We start from the raw sequence: 23822 nt of genomic DNA, 5'->3' as shown, positions 1-23822 counted from the left end.
AAGATGGACATACAAAATCATGGAAACTGAATTAACCTAATTCCAGTATTCACTTTTTTTTATTTATTTTTTCTTGCCACAAATATGACAGAACTGATATAGCCAGTGTGAACGAAACTTTTAAATATAGGCCCGGCTGGGTTTATTTGTTTTATTTAAAGAAATTTCAAAAAAAGTCAAGAGGTCTGGGAGTACAGTTTCCTACTCCATTCCACCATCAAATGATACTTGGAAACTGCATAACACTGGCAGGAACAGGACTGGCAGATCCAAAGACTCAGCAGAATGAGAAGACAAGTTTCTGAGAGTCAACATCTTGTTTAAAAGGCACTTCATAGGAAAACTTAATGTGCAGCTTAGTAGTCATTGACGAATGCAATTCTCACCTTCAGCTGTACAGAAATTACTTTGAGCTACAGGTCTGAGGCGTAGAGTGTTAATGTAAAAAAGCCATTGCTTAAAGTGGAGTGCTACCCAAAAGGGGAATTTCTGTTTTAACCACTTCTGGACCAGCCACCGCAGTTTTATTGTGGTAGGTTGGCTCGGCTGGGCAAATCGGCGTTGACTTGTGTCACTTTTTTCCTTTTGGCTCCCCTTGGTTGCCCCCTAGAGTCAAGCCCCTTCCCTGCCAGTGAGCTTTAAACAGTAATCGGTGCATTATATGGCACTGATCGCTGTATAATTGTCAGTGGTCCCAAAAATGTGTCAAGTGTTCAATTTGTCTGCCTCAATATCGCAGTCCCGATTAAAACTTGCAGATTGCTGCCATTACTAGTAAAAAAAAAAAAGACATAAGTCCCCTATTTTGTAGACTCTAGCTTTTGTGAATGGACAAGCTCTTTGAAGATAAAAGCAGCTGGAAATGTGTGTCAGGGAGGGAACTTATAGATGAGCAGACTCGGAGAGCTTGTCAGAAGTTATGCTGGTAACAGGAACAGAGCAGCAGAAAGACACAAGACTTAGGGCTTTGGAGAGAGATAAGTATTTAAACTCTACAGATACATGTACCCAGGTCATGTAAATGGGGTTTACATCTACTTTAAGCACCCTTTTTTTTCATATATTCATGTACATGTCGAAAATAAAGTACTTTTACGTACATCATAGAGCCTATATGCATATACAGATGAATCAGATCTGTTTAATCCAAATGCAGGATATTTTGTTAATAGTGCTCAATCATGGTTTGTGTAGCAAACCAATCTTCTGTCTTCTTTTACAATAATGCACTTATATGGTTGTTCTAAGTTTTTAGTATTTTACTCTACAACTCCTTTTTATGGCAGTTATAATTCAGTTATCAGTATGTTCTTGTACGGTAAGACATGTTCCCATATTTTCTTCCGAACTGCAGACACAGCTATTACTTGTGTTTTATGTACACTATACCAGGAAACCTTTTAGCTCAACAGCTGTGTCCTGTTTATTGCAGAGCTATTGGCTACCTAACCTGACCTGCTTAATGACTGTAAAAAGACAAATCTCAGTTATAAAGATGGGGCATCATCGGCTAATGGCTAAACACTGTTGATTTAACTAACAGCTCAGTATTTATTTGTATTAAATCCTTTTTGATATGAGGAATATGTCCAGTTTTTAGTGGACTCAAAAATGTACAAGCCATTATTAGCTTGTGTGTACGAGTACAAAACGTCAAACGATAAATGGTGAAAAAAATCTTCATAGTTGGACTCCAGAAAATGATTTGACCACATAGAATTAACTAAACATGTATTTAAGAAAAGGCCTTGCATCTGTGAATATTGACAATCCTTCGCATTTATTGTTGCCAAGAAAATTTCCTTTTTCTCAGACAGAAAAGTTAGATACTGAGCTAGAGGAAATCGTTCCTACTAAAGAGAAAGGGGACTTTTGCAGTTTTAGGTTCAGAGGCTATGGCTTTAAATTAAATCCACTTCATCCAACAGTAGCCATGTAATGCATTTATGGTATTGCACCCGACCATTAAGGGAAAATCCTTGATTTCCTAGCTAAACGAACAGCTCATAACTTCTGACTCTGCAAATTGCAAGGTCCCTAGCTAAGCTCCTAACTTGGGATATGCAGTGCCTTGAAAAAGTATTCGCACCCTTAATTTTCCACATGTTGTCATTTTACAATCAAAAACATAAATGTATTTTATTGAGATGTTATGTGCTAGACTAACACAAAGTGGTAAACAATTGTGAAGTGAAAGGAAAATTATAAATGGGTTTCAAAATTATTTACAAATCTCTGAAAAGTATGGCATGCAATTTGTATTCAGCCTCCTTTTACTCTGATACTCCCAACTGAAATCTAGTGGAACCAATTGCCTTCCGAAGTCACCTAATTGGTAAATGGTGTCCACAAATGTGTAATTTAATCTTGGTATTAATACAGCTGTTCTGTGAAGCCCACATGGCTTTGTTAGAGAACCTTGGTGAACAAACTGTACCATGAAGGCCAATGGACACCAGACAGGTCAAGGATAAAGTTGTGGAGAAGTTTAAAGCAGGATTAGGTTATAAAAAAAAAAAAAAAAAAAAATCCCAAGCTTTAAACATCTCACAGAGCACTGTTGAATTCCTCAATCGAAAATAGAATGAGTATGACAACACTGCAAACCGACTAAGACATGGCCGTCCGCCTAAACTGACAGACCGGGCAAGGAAAGCATTAATCAGAGAAGCCAAGAGGCCAATAGTAACTCTGGATGAGCTGCAGATATCCCCAGCTCAGGTGGGAGAATATTAGTCATGCGCAGATCTGGCGTTTTATGGAAGAGTGGCAAGAAAAAAGCCATAAGAAGTCCCACTTGCAGTTAGCGAGAAGCCATGTTGGGGACACAGCAAAGGTGGAAGAAGGTGCTCTGGTCAGATGAGATCAAAATCAAACTTTTTGGCCTAAAAGCAAAATGCTACCCTGTTTCCCCTAAAATAAGACCTAGCGTGAGTGTCGGTGATGGCTGCAATATAAACCCTACCCCCCAAATAAGCCCCACCCTCTTTCCCCGAAAATAAGCCCTACCCTGAGAATAAGACATAGAAGGACTTTAACTAGGGCTTATTTGGGGGGTAGGGCTTATATTGCAGCCATCGTGGACAATCACGCTAGGTCTTATTTTAGGGGAAACAGGGTATGTGTGGCAGAAAATGAACACTGCACATCAGCATGAACATGCCATCCCTGCTGTGAAACATGGCGGTGGCAGCATCATATTGTGGGGATGCTTTTATTCAGCAGGGACAGGGAAGCTGGTCAGCATTGACGGGAAGATGGATGGAGCCAAATACAGAGCAATGTTAGAAGAAAACTTGTTTGAGTTTGCAAAAGACTTGAGACTTGGGCAGAGGTTCACCTTCCAGCAGGACAAAGACCCTAAACATACAGCTACAATGGAATGGTTTAGATCAAAGCATATTCATGTGTTAGAATGGCCCAGTCAAATTCGAGACCTAATTTCAATTAAGAATCTGTGGCAATACTTGAAAATTGCTGTTCAGACATTCTCTCTATCCAACCTAACAGAGCTTGAGTTATTTTGCAAAGAATGGGCAAAAATGTCAGGCTCTAGATGTGCAAAGCTGGTAGAGACATCCCTAAAAAGACTTGAAGCTGTAATTGCAGCGAATGGTGGTTCTACAGAGTATTGAATCGGGGGTCTGAATACAAATGCATGCCACACTTTTTGGAAAACCGTTTTATCATTTTCCTTCCACTTCACAATTGTGCCACTTTGTGTTGGCCTATCGCATAAAATCCCATTATATTAATACAGTTGCGTTCTTGGTTGTAACATGACAATGCGGAAAATTTCATGCGGTTAAGAACACTATTTTAAGGGACTGTATATAAAGCAGTGCATTGATTGAGAATAGACTTACCTGAAGGTAACCAGTTTCCCTAAAAGGTACAGCAACAGGAGAGAAGCCCAGACACCCTGATTTGCAGCTGAAGACCCCCTTTGTGTGTCTTTGCCAAACTAGCAAAGCAGAAATGAAAACTGCTCATATGCTGCTTCTACTTTTGTTGCTATTTTTGTTTCAGCTGCAGCATTTTGTTGTGAACTGAAATATGATTTGCTTTGTCTGTTTGCAGTCCAGTGCAACCCAATGAGCCAGGTGTAAATCCCTCTGTACATTCGATATGATGTGGGAAAACTAAACTATTATATATTTTTTATTTTATTTTTTCCAGTCATATGAGGACTTGGTGCAACGTCTTGAACCTGTGATCATGGAACTGGAGCGCCAGGAGAATGTACTAGTTATTTGCCATCAAGCTGTCATGCGCTGCCTGCTGGCCTACTTCTTGGATAAAAGTGCAGGTACACACTTGGAGAGATAGGGAAGGGGCATTTCTATAGAGGTCACAGGCTGGCACATCTTGGAGTTGGCTGGCTATATATTGTGTGAATACATGTTTAAATGTTAACGGTATCATTTCAGGAAAGTGTACTGTGTATATGCTTGGTTCTGCCTTTTATTTGCCACAATCTACAGGGGTTTGTGCGGCACATTGCAGCCTTCCTCCTCACTCAAGGATAAAAACACCAATTAAAATTCTTTTGTTCCACCTCCCTAAGAGCCAGATCGCAAACACAAGCTGCCAAATGACCATCCTAGCAGTAAAACCACAGCCGTAAGAGTATATTCTTACCCGATGCAGTGGGACTGTATTTGGCAGCTATCCCTATGTAGTCCTACCGCATGACAAAGCAAAATGCTTTGTTTCCAGTGTGCTCAGTTCACAGCACTATGTTGCAGAGGTGTGCATATCATGTACACTGAAAAAAGTACCGCATGCAGTACTTTTTCCAGCACAGCATGGCAATCTGTTGCACTGCATAGCCAGCAATTGAACTTGTAGGATAAGTTCACCTTTTACAAAAAAAACAAATGCACATCTTTTTGCGGGTAATAAAATTCTGCAATTCTTTTTTTCTTTTTTCACTGTTGTCTGTAGGGCATTGCATCTGCGAGCAGCAGATCATGGGTACAATGTCTGGATCCTGCAGAGTAAGCTGTCTGCCCATACCACTTATGGTTGGGTAGTTACTGAATTGCAGGAAGACTCCATGGACTACAAGAGCGCTCACCAGTACTTCTATATATTCAAAGGAAACAGTGAATGAATGATGTGGCCTTGTGGGTGGATCGCTGCACGGCTTTGTTCTCTCCCCCCCCCCTTTTTTTTTTTTTTTCATTCTGGGGTAGGTGGGAGAAAGAAGGGGAGGAAATGAAGGCACGAGCTGGAACACGATGCATGTTTCACCCTTAATACTGGTGGATGATGTAACCTGTTCCAAATGTGAACTTTGCCTTTAACCACTTGCCTGCCGGGCCAATTCTGACACTTCTTGCATGCATGGGGCGCTTTATTTTTTGTATTAAACAAAAAAAAAAAAACTTTTTATACAGTCTAATTTATTAAATTTTTTGGATTAAGTTTATTGCTATCACAAGGGTTGTTGTTTTCATCACTTGGCATGGACCGTGACAGGCTCGTTATGGAGAGATCAGAGTGGGGTCCGGCGGTCCTTTTTAAAATGTTACATGTTACGCCCTGAATATGGGCATAACCTGTTGTGAAATCTGAACTTATCCTTTTTAACCCTTTTCTCTGCCGGAGCCATTTTACATGTTTAAAAAAATAATTTTAGGCCTGAAGATTACATAAACCCCCCCAAACATATATTTTCTGAAAGATGCCCTAGAGACTAAAATAAGCCGTAGTTTCAATTTTATGTTGCTTGATATTGCCACAGTTTTTTTTTAAGTAAAAAAAAAAACCACTAAAGTGAATTTTAGGACAAATTAACATAATAAATTAACCACATTTTTGGTTAAACATAAAATACCAGGTTGCAACGAGTAAATGGATACCCAACATGTTAAACTTTTTATATTTGTGTGTCCGCCTGTGAAATGGTGACAAACTTCAATACCCTATATTTTCTATAGGCAACACTTCAAAAGCCCTCTAAAGGTCATAATTTTAGTGTTATGCAGGAGATATTGTGCAAGAATTATTGCTCTTGCTCCAACATGTGTAGCGAACGTGTATTGCATTCAACATGCATTTTTGTGGGGGCCTCAATTTTTGGGGAGTGATTTCATGAGCTTGGGTGTCTAACTTTATATAGAGCACAAAAAGTCCCCTGTGTGATTTTTAGGTGACAGATTGTCTTTAATGAGATATGCAGGGTCTAAAAGACTGTCTGCATGTCTGTCATGTCTCCTGGGCTCCACTGATTGTATTGCATTGCGCAACGCACATCACATTACAATACATCCCTTCTCAGCTATGCTAGCCAGGGAAAGTGTCACTTTCTGGGTCACAGCAAGAAGGGGAGGAGAGTGGACGTGCGTGCGCTCTTCTCCCTCCCCTGCACCCACCATGTCGGTCCTGGGCCCTCAGAGGGGCAAGCGGAGCTGGGAATACATGGTGGGGGTTTAAAGCAATCGGGCCACCAGAATGCTTCTACCTGACAGGCATGATTCTGCCTGTCAGTTTTCCACAAAATCCCTTGCTCGTACGGACCTTGCAGCAAAAATCATCACACGTTCACCGTAATTCAGAATTCATACACTCAGGAATTGGCTTCAAATCACAGCAAGCAGGTTGCATGTTTTTATAGACCAACAATGTTATCTGCTGAACCTTCACTGCGCAAGAGGGATAGTAATTTATCACACAATACTGCTGGGTAGAAAAAAAGAGCTCAGGCATGTTCGAAATCCCACATGCCTGATCCTGCCAGGAATCGGACACTGCACACTGCTATTCGCAGGCAGCTGCACAGATCAGTAAAGGTTTCCCTGTCTGTGATTAGTGCTGTGCATTGATGGTTTCCTGGCAGGATCGGGCATGTGGGAGTTTGAACATGCCCAAGCCCATCTCTACTGCTGGGTCCTGGGAAGACTCAGCAGGAGGAAGGAGAAAGGTACTGAAAGCTATGGCACCAGTATCCGATCTCCTCCTCCCCCCAGAGTTCAGCCATCTGGTCCAGTAGATAGAGAAGTTGGATGCATGCATTCTACACCATCTGTTGAAGAATCCAGACCACTGTCATGTGTGGTGAAAACCTAATCTAAATGTATTGTATGTATATACATGGCACGTTAACGGTGAAGAGAGAAGTTCTAAATTTATATACCATTTTTTTTTTGCTTCTCAATACAAAAACCTGACTAACACATGACATATCTCTCAAAAATGCTAGCCAACTCCGCTTACCAGAAGACGCTCCTTGTTGAGCGATAACAAGCTCATTGAGAGAAAATGAACCAATAGTCTTACCCATAACAGGTTGGCTGGGTATAGGGCAATCTAGTATATTCCATGCGTAATACCATACAAAATCTGTACTGCTCACATATTTGTTTCTAAACCTGTTATCGAGCCCAGAAAGCTGATGGAAAGAAAGTCGTAACAATTAAGTTGGGCAATTTGAACAAAACCATTTTTTCGCTGAATGAACTCCTCACATCCACCAGCTCCATGATGTCATCATGGAGGAGTGGAAGAGGACTCCAGTTGGAGCCTGGCAGTGCTGGGAAATGGTGGTCATGCAAAATATTGACACTTTGGGCCCAGTTTGGACATTTTCACCTGGGGGTGTGCTCACTTTTGTGAGATGCAGTGTGTGTGTGTGTGTGTGTGTGTGTGTGTGTGTGTGTGTCTGGCTGTATATTTTTATTTCGTTCAACAAATGCATGCCACACAGCGCATAAAAAGATGACTGTCCAGTGACCAAAATACTCAATGAGAACTAATATTTAAATATGTACAAAAATGTGAAACAATAAAAATGCTCAAACTACAATATATGAATGTACAAACAAATGCATGTCACACAACATGAGAGATTAAATACAAAAAGTTAATGAATTCACGAAGTAGATCCAGACTTTAAGACCCAGCGAATAAGGAGTGCAAATCCTAAGCTTCGGGACACAGTGAGCAGAAAGCGTTTCTCACAATAGTTCCTCCACCACACACTCTGCCTCTCAACAAAACATGTTGATCTCTAGTTATGGGGATCAAAAAGTGTGCGATGTGTGTGTGTGTGTGCTTTTAAGACGCTCTTCTGCGAGCCAATGCAGTTTTCTGCCATTCCAACAACCAGTGACGGCCTGTCCATTAGGGGCACGGACGCTGCCCCCTCCATCCATTCATGTCTCCATCTCCCTAATCTACATGCAGGTCGCTGGATGCCTGGATTCCAATGGGGTTTGTTTTTGTTTTTTTTGGAACGCGTGATTAGAGCCAGAGGCTCTAATTGGCTTTAAAAAGGGGCGGGATCGGGCCACAGAGCACTGAGCCCACCCAGTTGTGTGACAATAGCAAATGAACATTTGCTATTGTCACACTGATTCTCCTCCTGGCCAATCAGGAAGTGGGTCCTGAGACCCATTTCCCGATTAGCCGAAAATGAGAAACGATCTGATTGGCCTAGGAGGAGGAGGGAGGAGACACACGGCCGTCGTGATGCCGAGGTCTGACCCACCAGCTGCCAAGTCCAATCCTCCGCCCCTACCATGCCGAGTGCTGTCGGCTCCTCCATGGATTGCCCCTGTGTCTGCACACGCCACGCGCACCTTTCTGGGGGTTGGGTGTCCGTAGTCAGGTCCGTCTTCACTTGTACTGCTCTGTACTCCTCATCCCCATTTCATGTATCTCTACATACTTTTCGTGTGTACATACACACATCTTACAGATATATTGAATATCTTTACCCAAAAAAACATATACACTCAAATATTCATAAAAAAATCAGATATTACAAATTCCAGGAGATTTGAACAATTGCTGGTCCCTCTTTCAAGCTCCCTATGTGCCTGCCTCCAGTTCTCTGTGCCTCTGTGTTGCACAATGTCTTGCCCTCTGGTTCTTATAGTTACTCCTCTTCATTATGAAAAAAAAAATGCATTGCCTTTTTATCATTCCCAATTTTTCTTACACGGTGTCTGTGAGTCAAAATGTTTTAACATTCTCTGTCGTATTTTACAGATACGTTGCCTTACCTCAAGTGCCCCTTGCACACAGTCTTGAAACTCACTCCTATTGCATATGGTAAGGACCTGTTTTGTAAATCTAGTGGCAATGCTTTTTCTGTTCATTTTCTTTATTTTTATTTTTTTTCTGCTTGAAAGTGCAATGGTCTGTTTTGTAGGGCCAACTTCATTTCTCGCAGGTCTGATCGCCTTTGGCCTCAACAAGACAGCGAATTGAGGATCATAGTTACATTGTTCTTATATATTTTTTTTTTTTCTTCTTTTTTTTTTTTTTTTTTTTTTGCATTTAGATGAGAAGTTATGATTTCATTATGAACACAAAGGCAGACAAAATTGAGAAAGTAGTGATTCTTACTCTGGTCTAAGGTTATCAGTGGTGTACACCAAGGTTCAGTGCTGGGACCCTTACTTTTTATTCTCTTTATAAATGATATTGGGTCTGGGATTAAAAGTACCATTTCAGTCTTTGCAGTTGACATAAAGCTATGCAGTGGCATAAGTCCTTACAGGATGTCTCCAATTTACAAGCCAACCTCAATGCTCTGTTTTAATCACTTTAACCCCCGGAAGGATTTAACCTCTTCCTTTTTTTCCCACAAATAGAGCGTTCTTTTGGTGGTATTTGATCACACCTCCGGCTTTTATTTTTTGTGCTATAAACAAAAAGACCGACAATTTTGAAAAACAAAAGCAATATTTTTTACTTTTTGCTATAATATCCCCCAAAAAATATATAAAAACAAATTTCGTCCACAGTTTAGGCCAATATGTATTCTACATATTATTTTTGGTAAATAAAATTGCAATAAGTCTATAGTGATTGGTTTGCGCAAAAGTTATAGCGTCTACAAAAGGGGGGATAGATTTATGCCATTTGTATTTTTTTTATTTATTTTTTTACTAGTAATGGTGGGAATCTGCGATTTTTTTTTTTTTTTTTTTTTTTTTTTTACAGCGATCATAGACACTGATTACTGTATAAATGACACTGGCAGGGGTTAAACACAAGGGTGTGATCAAGGGGTTAAATGTGTTCCCTGGATGTGTTCAAGCGAGCATAGTTTGCGGGACCCACGGGCGTGCTCCCGCTAGGCAGAAAATTCAAAGGGACATACAAGTATGCCCTTTTGCCTGCCCGTGCCATTCTGCCGACGTAAATCGGCGTGCGGCAATCGGTTAATTGGGCAACTGTGGCAAATGAGGTTTCATTTTGATGTAAAGTTATACACTTGGGGGCTAAGAATATGCATGCATCATACAAACTAGGGGGAGTAAGACTATGAAAAGCCAGAGTGGAGAAGGATCTGGGGTTTTTTGTAATCTTAAGCTTAATGGCATGCTATGCCAAGCTGCAGTTTTCCAAAGCAAGCAAAGTCCTTTCTTGTATTAAGAGAGGTATTGACGCTAGACAGAGATAATTTTGCCCCTGTATAAATCATTAGTAAGACCTCATCTAAATATGCTGTTCATTTTTGCGCTCCAGTTTTCAAAAAGGATATATGGGAACTGGAGAGAATACAGCGAAGGGCAACCAAACTGATGAGCGGCATGGAGGAGCTCCGCTATGAGGAAAGCTTAGAGGATCTGAATTTATGTTCTCTTGAGATTAGGTTAAAGCGATTGTATAGTCCTTTTTACAACTTTTACCTACAGGAAAGCCTATAATAAGGCTTACCTGTAGGTAAAATTAAATCTCCTAAACCTGTATGGTTTAGGAGATATTCCCCTCGCAATACGACGTTGACTGCAGTGGCGCATGTGCACAGGGGATTGTCGGCTGAAAGTCCAGCAGACGCCGGACCCTGCCGGGAAGAAATCTCCCATGTGCGGGAGTAACGATATTGCGGCTCCGGCCACTCACAGCGCCGGAGCCGCAATACCCGGAAGACATGCCGAGGGAACATGTCGGCTCCCTTGGCGTGCATCGGGCGAGATGTCGGGGCCTCGTTATAAGGTATGTATTTCATAATGAGCTAGTATGCGGTGCATACTAGCTCATTATGTCTTTTCCCTTGCAGGTATGAAAAAAAAAATCAGCGGCTTTACTACCGCTTTAAGAGGGGAAATGATCAACCTGTCGAATACATAAGGGGTCCATATAGTGAACTTGGTGTTCAGTTATTCACTTTGTCATCAGAGGACAAGGGGGTACTCTGTATATTTAGAGCATAAAAAATGTAATCTCCAAATATGGAAAGGTTTCTTCATAGGAAGAGCTTTGTACAGTATATGGGAGTGTATGATAGTTTTTTTTGTTTTTCCCCTGTCGCCTTTTATTATTTTATTTTTTTATGACTGTATTATGGTTGTTTTAAGATGTGTAGTACATTCTTTGGTATATTAACCACTTCCCATCCCAGCCATCGTCAAATGACATCCGTGGGAGGGATCTCCCATCCTGGGCGGGCATTATATGACCTCTACTTCCCGGCCGTCTAGGGGGGGCATGCAGGAGCTGATGCGCATGTCCGCTGGCCACCCACGATTGCTGATAACAGAGCAGGACCGTGGATCTGTGTGTGCAAATACACAGATCCACGTTCTGTCAGGTGAGAGGAGACCGATGGCATGTTCCCAGTACATAGTAACACCGATTGGTCTCCTGCCCTTGAGTCCCCTCCCCCTACAGTTAGAATAACTCCCTAGGTAACACATCTAACCCCTTGATCGCCCCCTAGTGTTAACCCCTTCCCTGGCAGTGACCTTTATACAATAATCCGTGCATTTTTATAGCACTAATCGTTGTATAACTGTAACTGGTCCCAAAATAGTGTCAAAAGTGTCTGATATGTCTGCCGCAGTGTCAGTCACGATATAAAAATTGCAGATTGCCACCATTACTAGTAAAAAAAAAAAAAAAATAATATTAAAAAATGCCATTAATATATCCCTTATTTTGTAGACACTAACTTTTGCACAATATATGCTTATTGCAATTTTTATTACCAAAAATATGTAGGATGCATATCATCCTAAACTGAGGAAAAAAGTGTGTTTTTTTTTTTTTTTTTTTTTTTTAATTTGGGATATTTATTATAGCAAAAAGTAAAAAAATGTTTTTTATTTTTTCAAACTTGTCACTCTTTTGTTTATAGCACAAGAAATAAAAAACGCAGAGGTGATCAAATACCAACAAAAAGCTCCTATTTGTGGGGAAACAAAATGATAGAAATTTCATTTGGCTACAGTGTTGCATTGTCATTCAAAATGTTACAGTGCTGAAAATTGGCCTTGGCCCTGTATTGAAGTGGTTAGTGTACACATTGAAGAAGGGAGGTGACGGCACAGTTCACTCTTAAATTTGTTTTCCCAATTAGGCATGGCAAATCTGCTTCCGACATCACATAGTAATATGGCACCCTTTAAAGGGGTTGTAAACCCTCGTTTTTGTTTTTTGTGTTTAAAAAAAAAAAAACTAACATGTCATACTTGCCTCCACTGTGCTGTTCGTTTTGCACAGAGTGACCCCGAGCCACCTATTCTGGCGTCCCCCGGCGGTGCTGGTAGCCTCTCCCCGCAATGGGTGTCGGAGAAGTGACCTTTGGTGGACACCCGTGCGGGCACGTTCCCGATTCCTGCTTCTGCGTGTATTCACACAGAAAGCGAGACTTGGCGCCCGCATCATTGGATTTGATTGACAGCAGTGGGAGCCAATGGCTGTGCTGCTATCAATCTATCCAATCAAAAGCCGAGATAACGGGCAGAGAGGTACAAAGAGTCTCCACCGTGGGCTGTTCAGTGTCGAGTTTTTTCACCTTAATACATAGGATGCTTAAAACATGAGGGTTTACAGCCTCTTTAAATACTATTATGTGCGATTATGCAGTACCACCTGTAAGACGCATTTAATAAATTTAAACAAAAACGCACCCTTTTACATATGCAGTGAAGCTTCTAGGCTAACGCCGTTTAGATAAATCGGACTTGGTAAAGGTCTTCCATAGGCTCTGATGTTTTGCTGCTTGAATGCTTGTTCCAGGTCCATGACTTTGAAGTCTGAGAATCCATGCATATAGCAACAAAAAAAGAAAAAAACTGATGGCTTCCATAGCTCACTCTGTAGATGTTTGCATTAACTTTTATTGAATACGTATTTTTTATTGGTTTTAATGCATTACTTGAAATATGTACTCTTCTTCCCCAGGTTGCAATATAGAAGAGATCAGTCTGAACATTGATGCAGTAAACACACACAGGAATAAACCAGAGGTATGCTATGTTTTTATGATGCAACTTTTGAAATGTATTGAGATATTGAACTGTATTTTGTTAGGGTTGTGTGGTGGGGTTTTTCTTTCTTTTGTTTTCTTATTCCTCTTCTCAGAGCAGGTTACTTAGTTTTGGGTGTTGGATAACCAAATTTATGGAGTTTTTTTTTTTGTTTCAGTAGCTCTATTCAGGAGAGCCATACAATGAAGTTTAATGGCAGATTTTCTCCACTCTTTGCTTTAAACAAGGTGTGCTGGTCCAATCCCCAAAAATGCATTTAATTCCCCGAGCTATACTTAAAGTGGTGTTCCACAGAAAAAAAAAATCCTTAAAATTCCTAAAAACAAAAAAAAAATTTTTTTTTATTTTTTTTTTATTTTTAACTCTCCTCTAAATGCCTGTTGCTAGGGGGTCCCTCGTAGTCTGTCTCCTTCAGTGCCTGGGCTGGTGACATCACTTCCCCTTGGCACAGGAAGGGCTCTCCCTCCTGTCAGTCATCTGGCACACGTAACATGTCCCAGATGACTGTGCGGCCAATCACGCGCAGTGGGTGCCGGCTGTGGCTTCACAGTTGCAATGCCGGCGCAACCAAGCGGAGGGGGGGGGGGCGTACCTTCGACCCCCCCCTCCCCCCGGAACATTGGACCCTGGAACTGGTAAGTGTCCGATTTTATTAAAGCGGAAGTAAACCCATTCATAAAAGTTTCATTTACGGGGCATGCCGCAAATGTAACACTCCCATTGGTTGTGCTCTCGATCAAACTGTTAAACCATCCAATGGCTGGTGTCATGACTGATCACATGTGCAGCATCATGGTAGTTTTAGATTAAACAGAGGCAAAGATGGCAGCTTCCTTGGCTAAAAACAATAGGGTGGTTTACTTACACTTTAAGTCAGCAGCTGCAGTATTTTTTATTTTTTTTAATGGAAACTCCTCTTTAAAAGTAACTGACAACGTTGGAAATATCTATTTTTTTTTTTTTTTTTTTTTTTTTTTTTTTTTTTTTTTGTAGAATAAAGGCATTCCATGATTGGGCTGGCATTGGGTGGTGTAATTATAATATTCTTGGGGGATCTTGAGTTATGTCAACATAGACTGGCAGTCAGCCACTACACCTTGCCTAATGGCTTGCTCAAATCTGCCTTGTGGTCAACAGCTGTGGCGAATCCTGAAATTGCTTATAAGACTTGGTCCTGCTCTGATTGGTGGCCCAAGTATCCACAAAACTCACCTCCTATATGCTGCCTGTAACTCCAACCTGTTGTGAAGCCTAAATTATGGGCGTTCCTGTGGGGGAAGATACAGCCAACAGAGCCCTGTCCCTTCTCTAAGCTGAGTGATCGATAACTGTTATAAATGATCAAGCAGTACTGCATGTTCATTCTAGTAGAAAGATCACCCAGAGCTGTAGCTGTAATGTATGTGTACAGACAGCAGTATTTTCATATACACATTTATAATGAGCCCTTATTTTGCATATTTTCTAATGTAGCTTTATGACTATGATAAAGTGTAACTCCGTGTAAATTTTTTCTGTGGTTCTGCTTCATAGAACGTAGACATATTCCGATCACCTGAGGCAGCCCTGCTTACTGTACCTGACCTTCACGGACCACCCAAACCTTGGTGCCACTTTTTTATTTATTAATATGAATGCTGCCACATGCAATCTGTTTTCTCAATTTACCTCAATCCTTGCAATAATTATGGTTGACTTTCTAAAGTTCAATTAATTCTATCTGTAAAGATTTATAATTTTTTTTTTTTTTTTTTTATGATTTTTACATATTTTTTCTTAATGAAATCTGTAAAGAGTCAATTCTGCATGTTACGGGTTTTTATATGCAAGTTTAGTATTTTGTGCTTTATAATTTCTTTTAAGTAGGACTGTATATAGATTTAATTAGGAACAACAATAAAGGACCACTTACAAACAGTTAATATTGTGAAGTCCTGTCTCCAGTGAATATTTTTTTATATGATGTGTAGGATCTAAACTCTTTAAATACATTTAAAATTAAATCTGTGAAATGGCAAGGTTTGTACAAAAATGTGATTTTGATTTGTGATGGTATCTCATCACTTTATTAAGACAGTAAAGGGGGAAAAAAACTCAGGGGTACATGCATGGTGTGTCTAATGGTAAATCAGCCCTTTTGTGGGTTATCAAAAGCACCACATTAACCAAGTTAATTACCCAGACAGAACGAAGTGCCACTTTTTTCTTCATGCTTTTAGCTGTGTGGATGATGGTTTAGTGTATAAATCTTTCAGAATTTCTAACTGATTTTATATTTACTCTTTCAGAATGTTGATGTACATCGCACCAGTGAAGAAGCTCTTCAGACTGTTCCAAATCATCTTTAGCAGCAGATGTGATCCATGTGTTCTTTTCCTCCATTGCACTGCAGACCCCTCTGGAAACTGATGGGGTTACAAAATGTGCAGCTCTAATCACTGGGAACTCTTTTTATAGTTAAAAAGAATTGGGCTAAAAGTCTTAACTCCAGACTAACTTTTTTTTTTTTTTTTTTTTTTTTTTTTTTTTTTTTTTCTTCATTTCTTTTTTCGTATTGAGGGCTGTGTCCTTATTGGGGAGATTGCACCTCACTTCTGAACCAGAACAAGATATGAGAGGGTACTGTTGTGCCTGGGACAGGAAAACACTCAGAACTTATAAAAATCTGGCAGATCACCTCTCCCCACTCTACTGTTCTGTCGTTACTGCCTCTATCCCTATCGGAGAGCGATTCTATCCTTTCCTGTCTTGTCACATGGACAAGATGTAGGGATGACTCTTTTTTCAGCTAGGACATAGCCATAAAAACAGAGCTTTGTACCCCTTCCAACTCTATTTAAAACTAAATATTAGTTTTGGCTGGAGTTGGATTTTAAGTATCGTTTGTGCTCAAACAATTTTAGGTTATCCATACTGTAAAATATGTAATTTGTTTTAACACTCCATTTTCTTTTTAAAACTTGAAAGATATTTAATGGGTAAACAGATGGCCATGGTTATTGCAGTTTTTAAACCATGTTTTTTTTCCTTAAACACAAGCATTAATTCATTAATTTACAGTATCCACTTTAATAGAGCACGTACCTTTATAAAACTTGCCTTGTGCAAAGATGACTACTTTATTTGGCAAATGGCTGGTAATGAATTCATTCATCAGTATAAAACAACTTTTTTTTTTTTTTTTTTATTAAATCCTTTTCAAAGCAAATTGGTAGAAAATATACCCCATCCCGTCATGGTACTGTAGCAACATTTTGAGCCTTTCTGGGGATTTTCTCAAGCTTGGAGAACCTACCTACTACTATTTCCCTTTTCTTTTTTTTTTTTTTTCTCCTTCTCTTGAATTAAAAAATGAAGCTTTATTCTGGAAATGTGCGTACTTGCGTATGCGTTCGCTTCTGCATGCGAGCTGATGGGGACATGGGCACTTTAATAAAAAAAAAAAAAAAGTTATTCTTAATTTTACTTTTTTAGCTTGACACTTTTCATTTTCCCCCAAAAAAAATTTGGAACACTTTTATTCCTATTACAAAGAATGTAAACATCCCTTGTAATAAGAATATGGCATGACGGGTCCTCTTTACAGTGAGATATGGGGTCAATAAGACCCCACATCTCACCTCTAGGCTGGGAAGCCTGAAGTAAAAAAAAAAAAAAAAAAAAAAAGATCCTGGCCTCCCAACTGAATCGGCTCCATTCGTTTGAATGCAGAGGCCAGGCGTGATGTCATAACATCGTGCCCGGCCTCCTCCAATCATAGAGACTCCGGCAGACCAGAAATCTCTATGATGAACATCCAGGGCCGGCGGATCCTGTGTCCAACTCAGCAATCGTAACAGTGAGTCGGTAGAAGCACCGGAGAGCGGCGGGAGGGGGGGGGGACAGCCCCTCTCGCCTCCTGTAAGAACAATCAAGCAGCAGAACAGCCGCTATGATCTTATGGTGCACAGAATCTCCGGCTCTAAAAGACCATATCTGAATGATGCCTTTAGCTACAGGCATCAGTCAGATATCCCCTCTCAAAGCTGAAGACGTAGTTTGGCTTACAGCGGGCAGGAAGCGGTTAAAGAAGAATCTGTCTGTACAAGATATCCCCTGGTCAAATAGAGCACTGGTTCATTTGCAAGGGATATTAGAAGCTGGTGGGTCATTTAGCCTGGACTTAGTCTTTTAAGCACTGAAAGCATTAGAATCCATGATCAGTTATTGATGATGTGTATGACAGTTATCTGCATTGTGTTGTATTGCATTGCCAGATGAAGAAAACTGATCTGGTTTACTTCAGTGGAACAGGACATGCCTGCTAACAAGGAACAGTACAGCTTAGCTGACAGTTTCAGGAGGCATACAACATGCCCAGGTATTTGAGCACCTTCATGAAGACAGTGGTGTCCATTCAGTAGTTACATCCAGCACATGCTGAAATGACCTAGTGTTGCATTTTATGTGAGTTCTGAAAGAAACATGGGGGTTGCCGTGACCACCTCTTGCTTTAATTTGTTGCCTGGAGGTTTCTAGCCTCCTAACTTTTCTAAAACACCTAGAACCCCTGATTTGCATAGTTGAGGTCATTCACTCAGAGTATTGAAGCTATGCAATCAGCATGACAGAAACTACAATTGTTTATAGAAGTCATCCGTGACAACTTCTGTTATTGTTCTTGGACAGGTCTTCTTTAACAGACCTAGGTTAACTGCAGCTATTTTGTTAAATCAGAACATGAAATGCATGCGTATGTAGAGCCTGTATTTGCATAACTTTAAAATGATGTTCAGGGTTAAAATGAAACATGCCCCCATTATGGATGGAAATTTTTATTTATTTTTTTACATAAACTCTCAAGATGCAGCTTCTGGATCTGAAAACTGTAAAGGTCCAGATGTGAATTACAATTGTAGCTGCTGTGCAGAGTTAGCTGTGCTATTTGGCTCCCAACAGCCTTCTCCCGATCCTCGTACACCTTCACTATCAGTGCTGCACCACTTTGTAGCTGGGGTGGGGATTGTGGCTGTCTGTAATTCTGCTTCCCTTTTTTATTTTTTTATGACTCACTGGTGAGCAAAGCATGATCTGTTTCTTTAAAACTGGTTACTGTGCTGTACAATCCCTTAATCCTGTTATGATGCACAACAGTCAGTATTGTATCTACAAGTGCCCATCTCTTTGGGCACCACTACAATTAGGCATTCCATCCACACGGTTTAAGGTTTATTTTAACTTTTTTCAATCAGAACAGCAGTTAGCATCTTTTGCCAGTTTTATATTTGTTTGCTTTGCATGTAAAGAAATGGTTTAAATTTCTTTTCAGATGCTGGATGATGAGGGCATCGGGGGTAATGAGCAATGTGCAATATTTATAAGACTGTTTTCTGCTATAGATTGATGTCAACTTCTCATTAAGAGGGAACGACAGGGATTTTATTTTTTTATTTTTTTTTAGAAACTTCTATTAAATGTATTTGTAAAATTGCTACAAGCAGGAAAGTTTATTTTGAGAATGTATGAAATCATTTGTAGTACACAATGGCACAATGATCATTTTACGGAGAAGGATTAGAAATGTACAGTTGCACTTTTTTACTGTAAAGTTCTACTCCATATATATATATATATATATATATATATATATATATATATATATATATATATATATATATATATATATATATATATATATATATTATACTTTATTTTCTATAACATCTTTGCTTCCTGTTATGTGTACTTTTTTATGTTTGAAAATATCCTTTTTATTCTTATGTCAGTATTGTATGTTTTGACCAAATAACATCCCCCAAGCCAACTCTTCATGAGTTTTAGTAAACCCACCATTAACTTTACAAGCATGTACCATTGTGAAGACATGCATTTCGGTTTTTGTTTTTTTGTTGTTTTTTTTTATTGTATAATGTGAATTTTGCAATTTAAAATCTGCCCACTGTTTGAGCACAGTACTGTGATGCTAATTTTATCAAATGTCTCACAGCCATAGTAGCCATGTTGCCTTCAAAGTCAGGTTTGAACCTCTGTTAGGCTGGGTTCACATGTATGCAAATTGGATGCGTTTTTAATCGCATCCAATTCACATAACATGTGAGTGTGACCAGATTTCAGTGGAGACGGTTCACACATCCAGGGGCTGCGGTGTGGTTTTGAAAATGGTCCTTTCTGGTTCAGGTGCAAATTTTAGGAAAAATTTGCACTTAAACTGGTGAACAGAAACTCGCAGGACATTGGACTGCAAACCGCACTGCAGATATATGTGGAAACTACAGTACTCGAATACCACTCTGCACCACTGCCATGGACAGCATCAGTTTTTTTTTTGTCTGAATGTTTTAAGACAAAAAAGCTGTCCAACTGTCCAAAATGGCAGAAAACTGGAAACGCTTCAGGGACGTGGAACATTTAAGTCCTGATTACTCCATGCTGGCTCCTTTTGCAGATGTATGTAAAACTTTAACCACTTCCATATCGGGCCTATTCTGGCACTCCTATCCTACATGTAAAAAATCACTTTTCTTTTTTTTTTTTGCTAGAAAATTACTCAGAACCCGCAAATGTATATAGAAGGAGCTATCATTTGAGCCTGCCACTAAATTAAACAAAGGGGCGGGTGTCATCTGGGGATGTCTTGGGTGATACCGCCCCTTTGTTTAATTCAGCAGCGGCCCAAATGACTGTTCATTCTCTGAGCTATTAAGTATAGAAAAAAGAGCCAACAATTCAATTTAAAAGCTGACAGTGAATGTACAGACAGGCTCCTTCACTTGCCAAAGCTGACTGACTGCTCCCTCACTGTGTAAACTGCTCTTTACCTCACCTCTTTCCTTGCACACGCTGCTCACAAGTTAAAATCTGTATTTTTTTTTTTGCTAGAAAATTACTTAGAACCCCCAAATATTATTTATATAATTTTTTAGCAGAGACCCTAGAGAATCAAATGGTGGTTAATGCAATATTTTATGGTACACTATATTTGCACAGCGGTCTTTCAAACACAATTTTTTGGGAAAAAATATACATGTCAATGATATAAAGAAACAAAACGGTAAAGTTAGCCCATTTATTGTATAATGTGAAAGATGTTACGCTGTGAGAATTGTGACAGAAGCGTGATCTTTATTGTAAGGGGGGAGGGGGAATAAAAAAATCATTCTCGTTTTATCCATAAAATTTTTGTCCAGAACGTTTATTCAATTTTCTAATGTTGGTGGGTTTCAGATCAACATTTGCTTTTAACACTGTGACAAGAAAATTCATAGGTCCATGCTAGAATTTTTTTTCTCAAATAAATTTCTAACAGCAAATGTGGCTTTTGTTCAGGAAAGTCCATTCACTGAAAAACATTTAGATTTTTGAGTACTCCTGTCATCAAATGTACTGAAAATGTTATGTGCTGCTTATGTATGTATGTTACTCAAGGAAGCAGAACTATGGTCCGAATACTGGACCATTCCTAACATAGTTGAGAAAACTGGTATTTTCTTTTAAATAAAGCCATTTGCATTCATCCATGTTTTGTCAGGTTGGCCACTTAGAAGGTTCTAGTTGCTATGGGAGACATTGGGAACTTTCTTTCAGACACTTGAAGGCACATGTTTATTTGAGGCTATTAAGATCACCACGGCATGAGACACATTTTTATTGAACTGCTAAATAAACTCAATTTTTACCTCAGTGGCATCGTTTAGTTTAGTCTGATAAAATAGCTACCTACTGTATGTAAAAAATGCAGAGCACAATTAAACATAAGAGCTCAACATGTACAGTATGTTTACTGCAGGTCTGATATGTGATTTATCACAATGTACCCTGCACCTGTAAAACGCGTTGATTCACTAAAGTATTCTCACTAGGCTGTAAAGAAGATGCAACTAAAGCAATGATATTTCATGCATACATTGCTCTCTGTATGTGTAATTGCTGCTTTTCAGGACATAAAACTGTTAAATACAAAATATGCTTCAGTTGTGGTTCTTGTGTCATTTCAACCCGTCTGATTTCTCTAAACTTCTGCGCATCTGTTCTGTGTGAATGAAGAGATTTGTATAACAGCAAGGCTTTTTTTATTTATTTTATTATTTTATTTTTTTCTCATTGTTTTTAAGGCTTGATTGTTTTCTTTTTCATCAGAACTGCACTTCTTCCTCCCCTATCCTAGCAATGTCTTTGAAGGTTTTTAAACTACGTCTCCAGATAATCATACAACCAAGCCAGGCCATCTTCCCTAACAACCCCATTTGGTGTTATCCTAAACTTTATTAATCCTTGACTGAAGGTAGAATTGGAATATGTATGTTAATTGTATTCTTGGGGTACTTTCACTGTATGAAAAATAATTGGAATATCTCTGATACTTGGCATTGTAAATATCCATCTCTGCAGTGGCCCAGTTTGGATTACAGGATGTGATTTTTCAGTCTTCTCCATTGGAGACTGTGCTATTCAAACTCTATTTTTTGCAGTTAGTTTCCTAAAAGTATGGTATCCTTTTTGTCTGTGAAAAATTCACTTTTCCCAACCTAGACATAACCTAGACATAAAAATATGCCTGAGCCAACTAAATGCTAGGTTGCGTAATTCCTATTTTAATACAGTAATCTCTGCAAAAGATTAATTTTAATGGTGCTGTTTTTATCGTTCTTCACCCCTGTCCAACTATTTAAAATGGGTAAGCCCAACTCTCCAGCCTACCACAAATGGAAAAAATGGGGATTTTCCTCCCATGATTTGGTGATGTGCAACTATTAGATCTATCTGGTGACAGGTTACTAAATGTATCTCTCCTCATTTTGTAATTACCAATATGTCACCCTGCATGATTTCTTCTAGGCATGTGACAAAATAGATTTAGGAGCACCCAAGGAAAAAAACCTTAGGATCACACATTTTTTTTTTTTTTTTTTTTTTTGGGGGGGAGGGAATGTGTTTAGTATTCATGTGAACATTGGCCTTCTGGTGAATGCCTTTTGGATAAATGCATCTGTTTGGAAAAACAACACCCTCAAAACGGATGAAAAACATTTTTATTGGCAGTGTATTGCTGCATGAACCAGTTTTCAACTGCACAAAACTGTATTTATGTGCTTCAGTTAGTCTAATAAACTTTGCAAAACAAAAAAACTTCTTTTAATACAAATCTATGGGAATGAAATTAAGCTTTATACAGCTTTGGAGCTGTTAACCACTTGTTGACCCAGCAGAGTCAATATACTTTTTTTTTTTTTTTTTCATACATCAGGGGACACAGAGCCATAGTAGTTACTATGTGGGTTATAGGCTTCAGGTGATGGACACTGGCACGCCCTAAATTAAAAAGTGCACTTCCAATATAACCCTTCCCACTGGTGGGAGCACCTACGTTTTTTCACCAGTGTCTAAGGTGTTGGTCACGAGTAAAGATGTGCTGTGCTGAGCTCCACTGGAGCAATCCTTGGTGGGGCTGGCTATGCAGACTGATCCATTCAGAGTGTCTAATCTTGGCTGTATTGAATGGTACCCGGGCCTCGTATCCAAAGAAACAAGGTTTTTTTTTTGCCTGTGAATGCTCTCCGTCGAGAAGCTGGACCCTGGGATGCAGTACTTTTTAGTATTAAGGCCATAAAGTTAAGTTTTTACTGCCAGGGTGCTATTTGTAGGCCCAGGATTGTGGGTTTTCCTTTTTGGAACCCCAGCTCCTGAAGGTTTAACGGAGCCCACCGTGAAGGGTGATGATTGGTTTACCACAGAAAACTGCGGGGGGAAAAGGTAAATGGAGTTTTCTAAGACATTGAAAAAAATGTCTTATGAAACCTCTCCTTTTAGATTAGTAAATGCTGTCATGCCTATGTGTCACCACTGGGGCCTGTATTGATACTCGCATCTCATGCTTCTCAGAGCAACTTTGTGTTTGGAAGCAGATGCTTCTCTGTCTGAGTGACAGATCTCCGGTAAGTCTGGGGGGGTTCTTTCTCCCCACAGACTCCCCGACCCCCCCCCCCCCCCCCATGCCGAAATTTCTCCCCCCCCCCCTCTCTTTTGGGTTGGAAGCTGCATTTAAAAAAAAAACACTCGAATGGCACGCCATGTCTCCTTCCTCCCAGGGATTCCACAGGATTGAGAGCCCCTGCTGCTCGCACGTGAAAGGGGCTCTTTTTTTGAAAGGGAGGGCCGTAGGTGATGCAGGGTTTAGAGTTGTGTTGGCGTCCAACGCAGGAGGGTTTGTTTTTAAAAAATACCCTCCATGTGTATTCTGTGCAACTATAGAGGGACATGAGCAAAAGTGGCATTTAAGGTTGGTGACACAGGATTTTTCCCTCTGACACATTTACTGCTGCATCAGGCTGAACCTTAATAGCAGTGTTGAAGCTGAACTATTGCTCAAGCAGTGCATGCAATATCTTATGATGGTACCTCCTGCTTTGTGCATCGGGCACAAGAGGTCAGAAGGGGGGTTAAAACACCCCCAGAAATAGAGCTAAAGGACTACCCCCCCCCAGAGTTCTGGTAAGCTTACTCATCTCTACAGATGGTATCCTCCCCTGAGAAGGGGTGACTGGTTAGAGTAAGCATCAGGGGCATAGTGACATAGTTAGTCAGGTTAAAAAA

At 39.9% G+C, this 23822-nt stretch overlaps 1 protein-coding gene across 6 annotated transcripts in view; it reads left to right on the top strand.

Annotated features, from left to right (window-relative positions):
* Window positions 1-21193, top strand: part of LOC143927855 (6-phosphofructo-2-kinase/fructose-2,6-bisphosphatase 4-like) — a 189278-nt gene extending 168085 nt beyond the window's left edge. For 3 of the 6 annotated variants that reach the window (XM_077452282.1, XM_077452285.1, XM_077452280.1), the window contains exons 11-15: window positions 4180-4309; window positions 8998-9060; window positions 13147-13211; window positions 14766-14839; window positions 15521-21193. In XM_077452282.1, the coding sequence (XP_077308408.1) occupies window positions 4180-4309; window positions 8998-9060; window positions 13147-13211; window positions 14766-14839; window position 15521 (333 nt within the window). In that variant the 3' untranslated portion in view covers window positions 15522-21193. The remainder of the gene's footprint in view (window positions 1-4179; window positions 4310-8997; window positions 9061-13146; window positions 13212-14765; window positions 14840-15520) is intronic. The other 3 variants (XM_077452283.1, XM_077452281.1, XM_077452284.1) reach the window with 3 other exon arrangements.
* The last annotated feature ends 2629 nt before the right edge of the window (window positions 21194-23822 follow it).

Source organism: Lithobates pipiens, unplaced genomic scaffold (assembly GCF_037356315.1).
Source record: "Lithobates pipiens isolate NorthernLeopardFrog02 unplaced genomic scaffold, aLitPip1_a1.2 Scaffold_23, whole genome shotgun sequence".
In the NCBI taxonomy this organism is placed as follows: Eukaryota; Metazoa; Chordata; class Amphibia; order Anura; family Ranidae; genus Lithobates; species Lithobates pipiens.
Note: the sequence above shows the minus strand (reverse complement) of the source record. Positions and strands in the feature narration are given on the sequence as shown.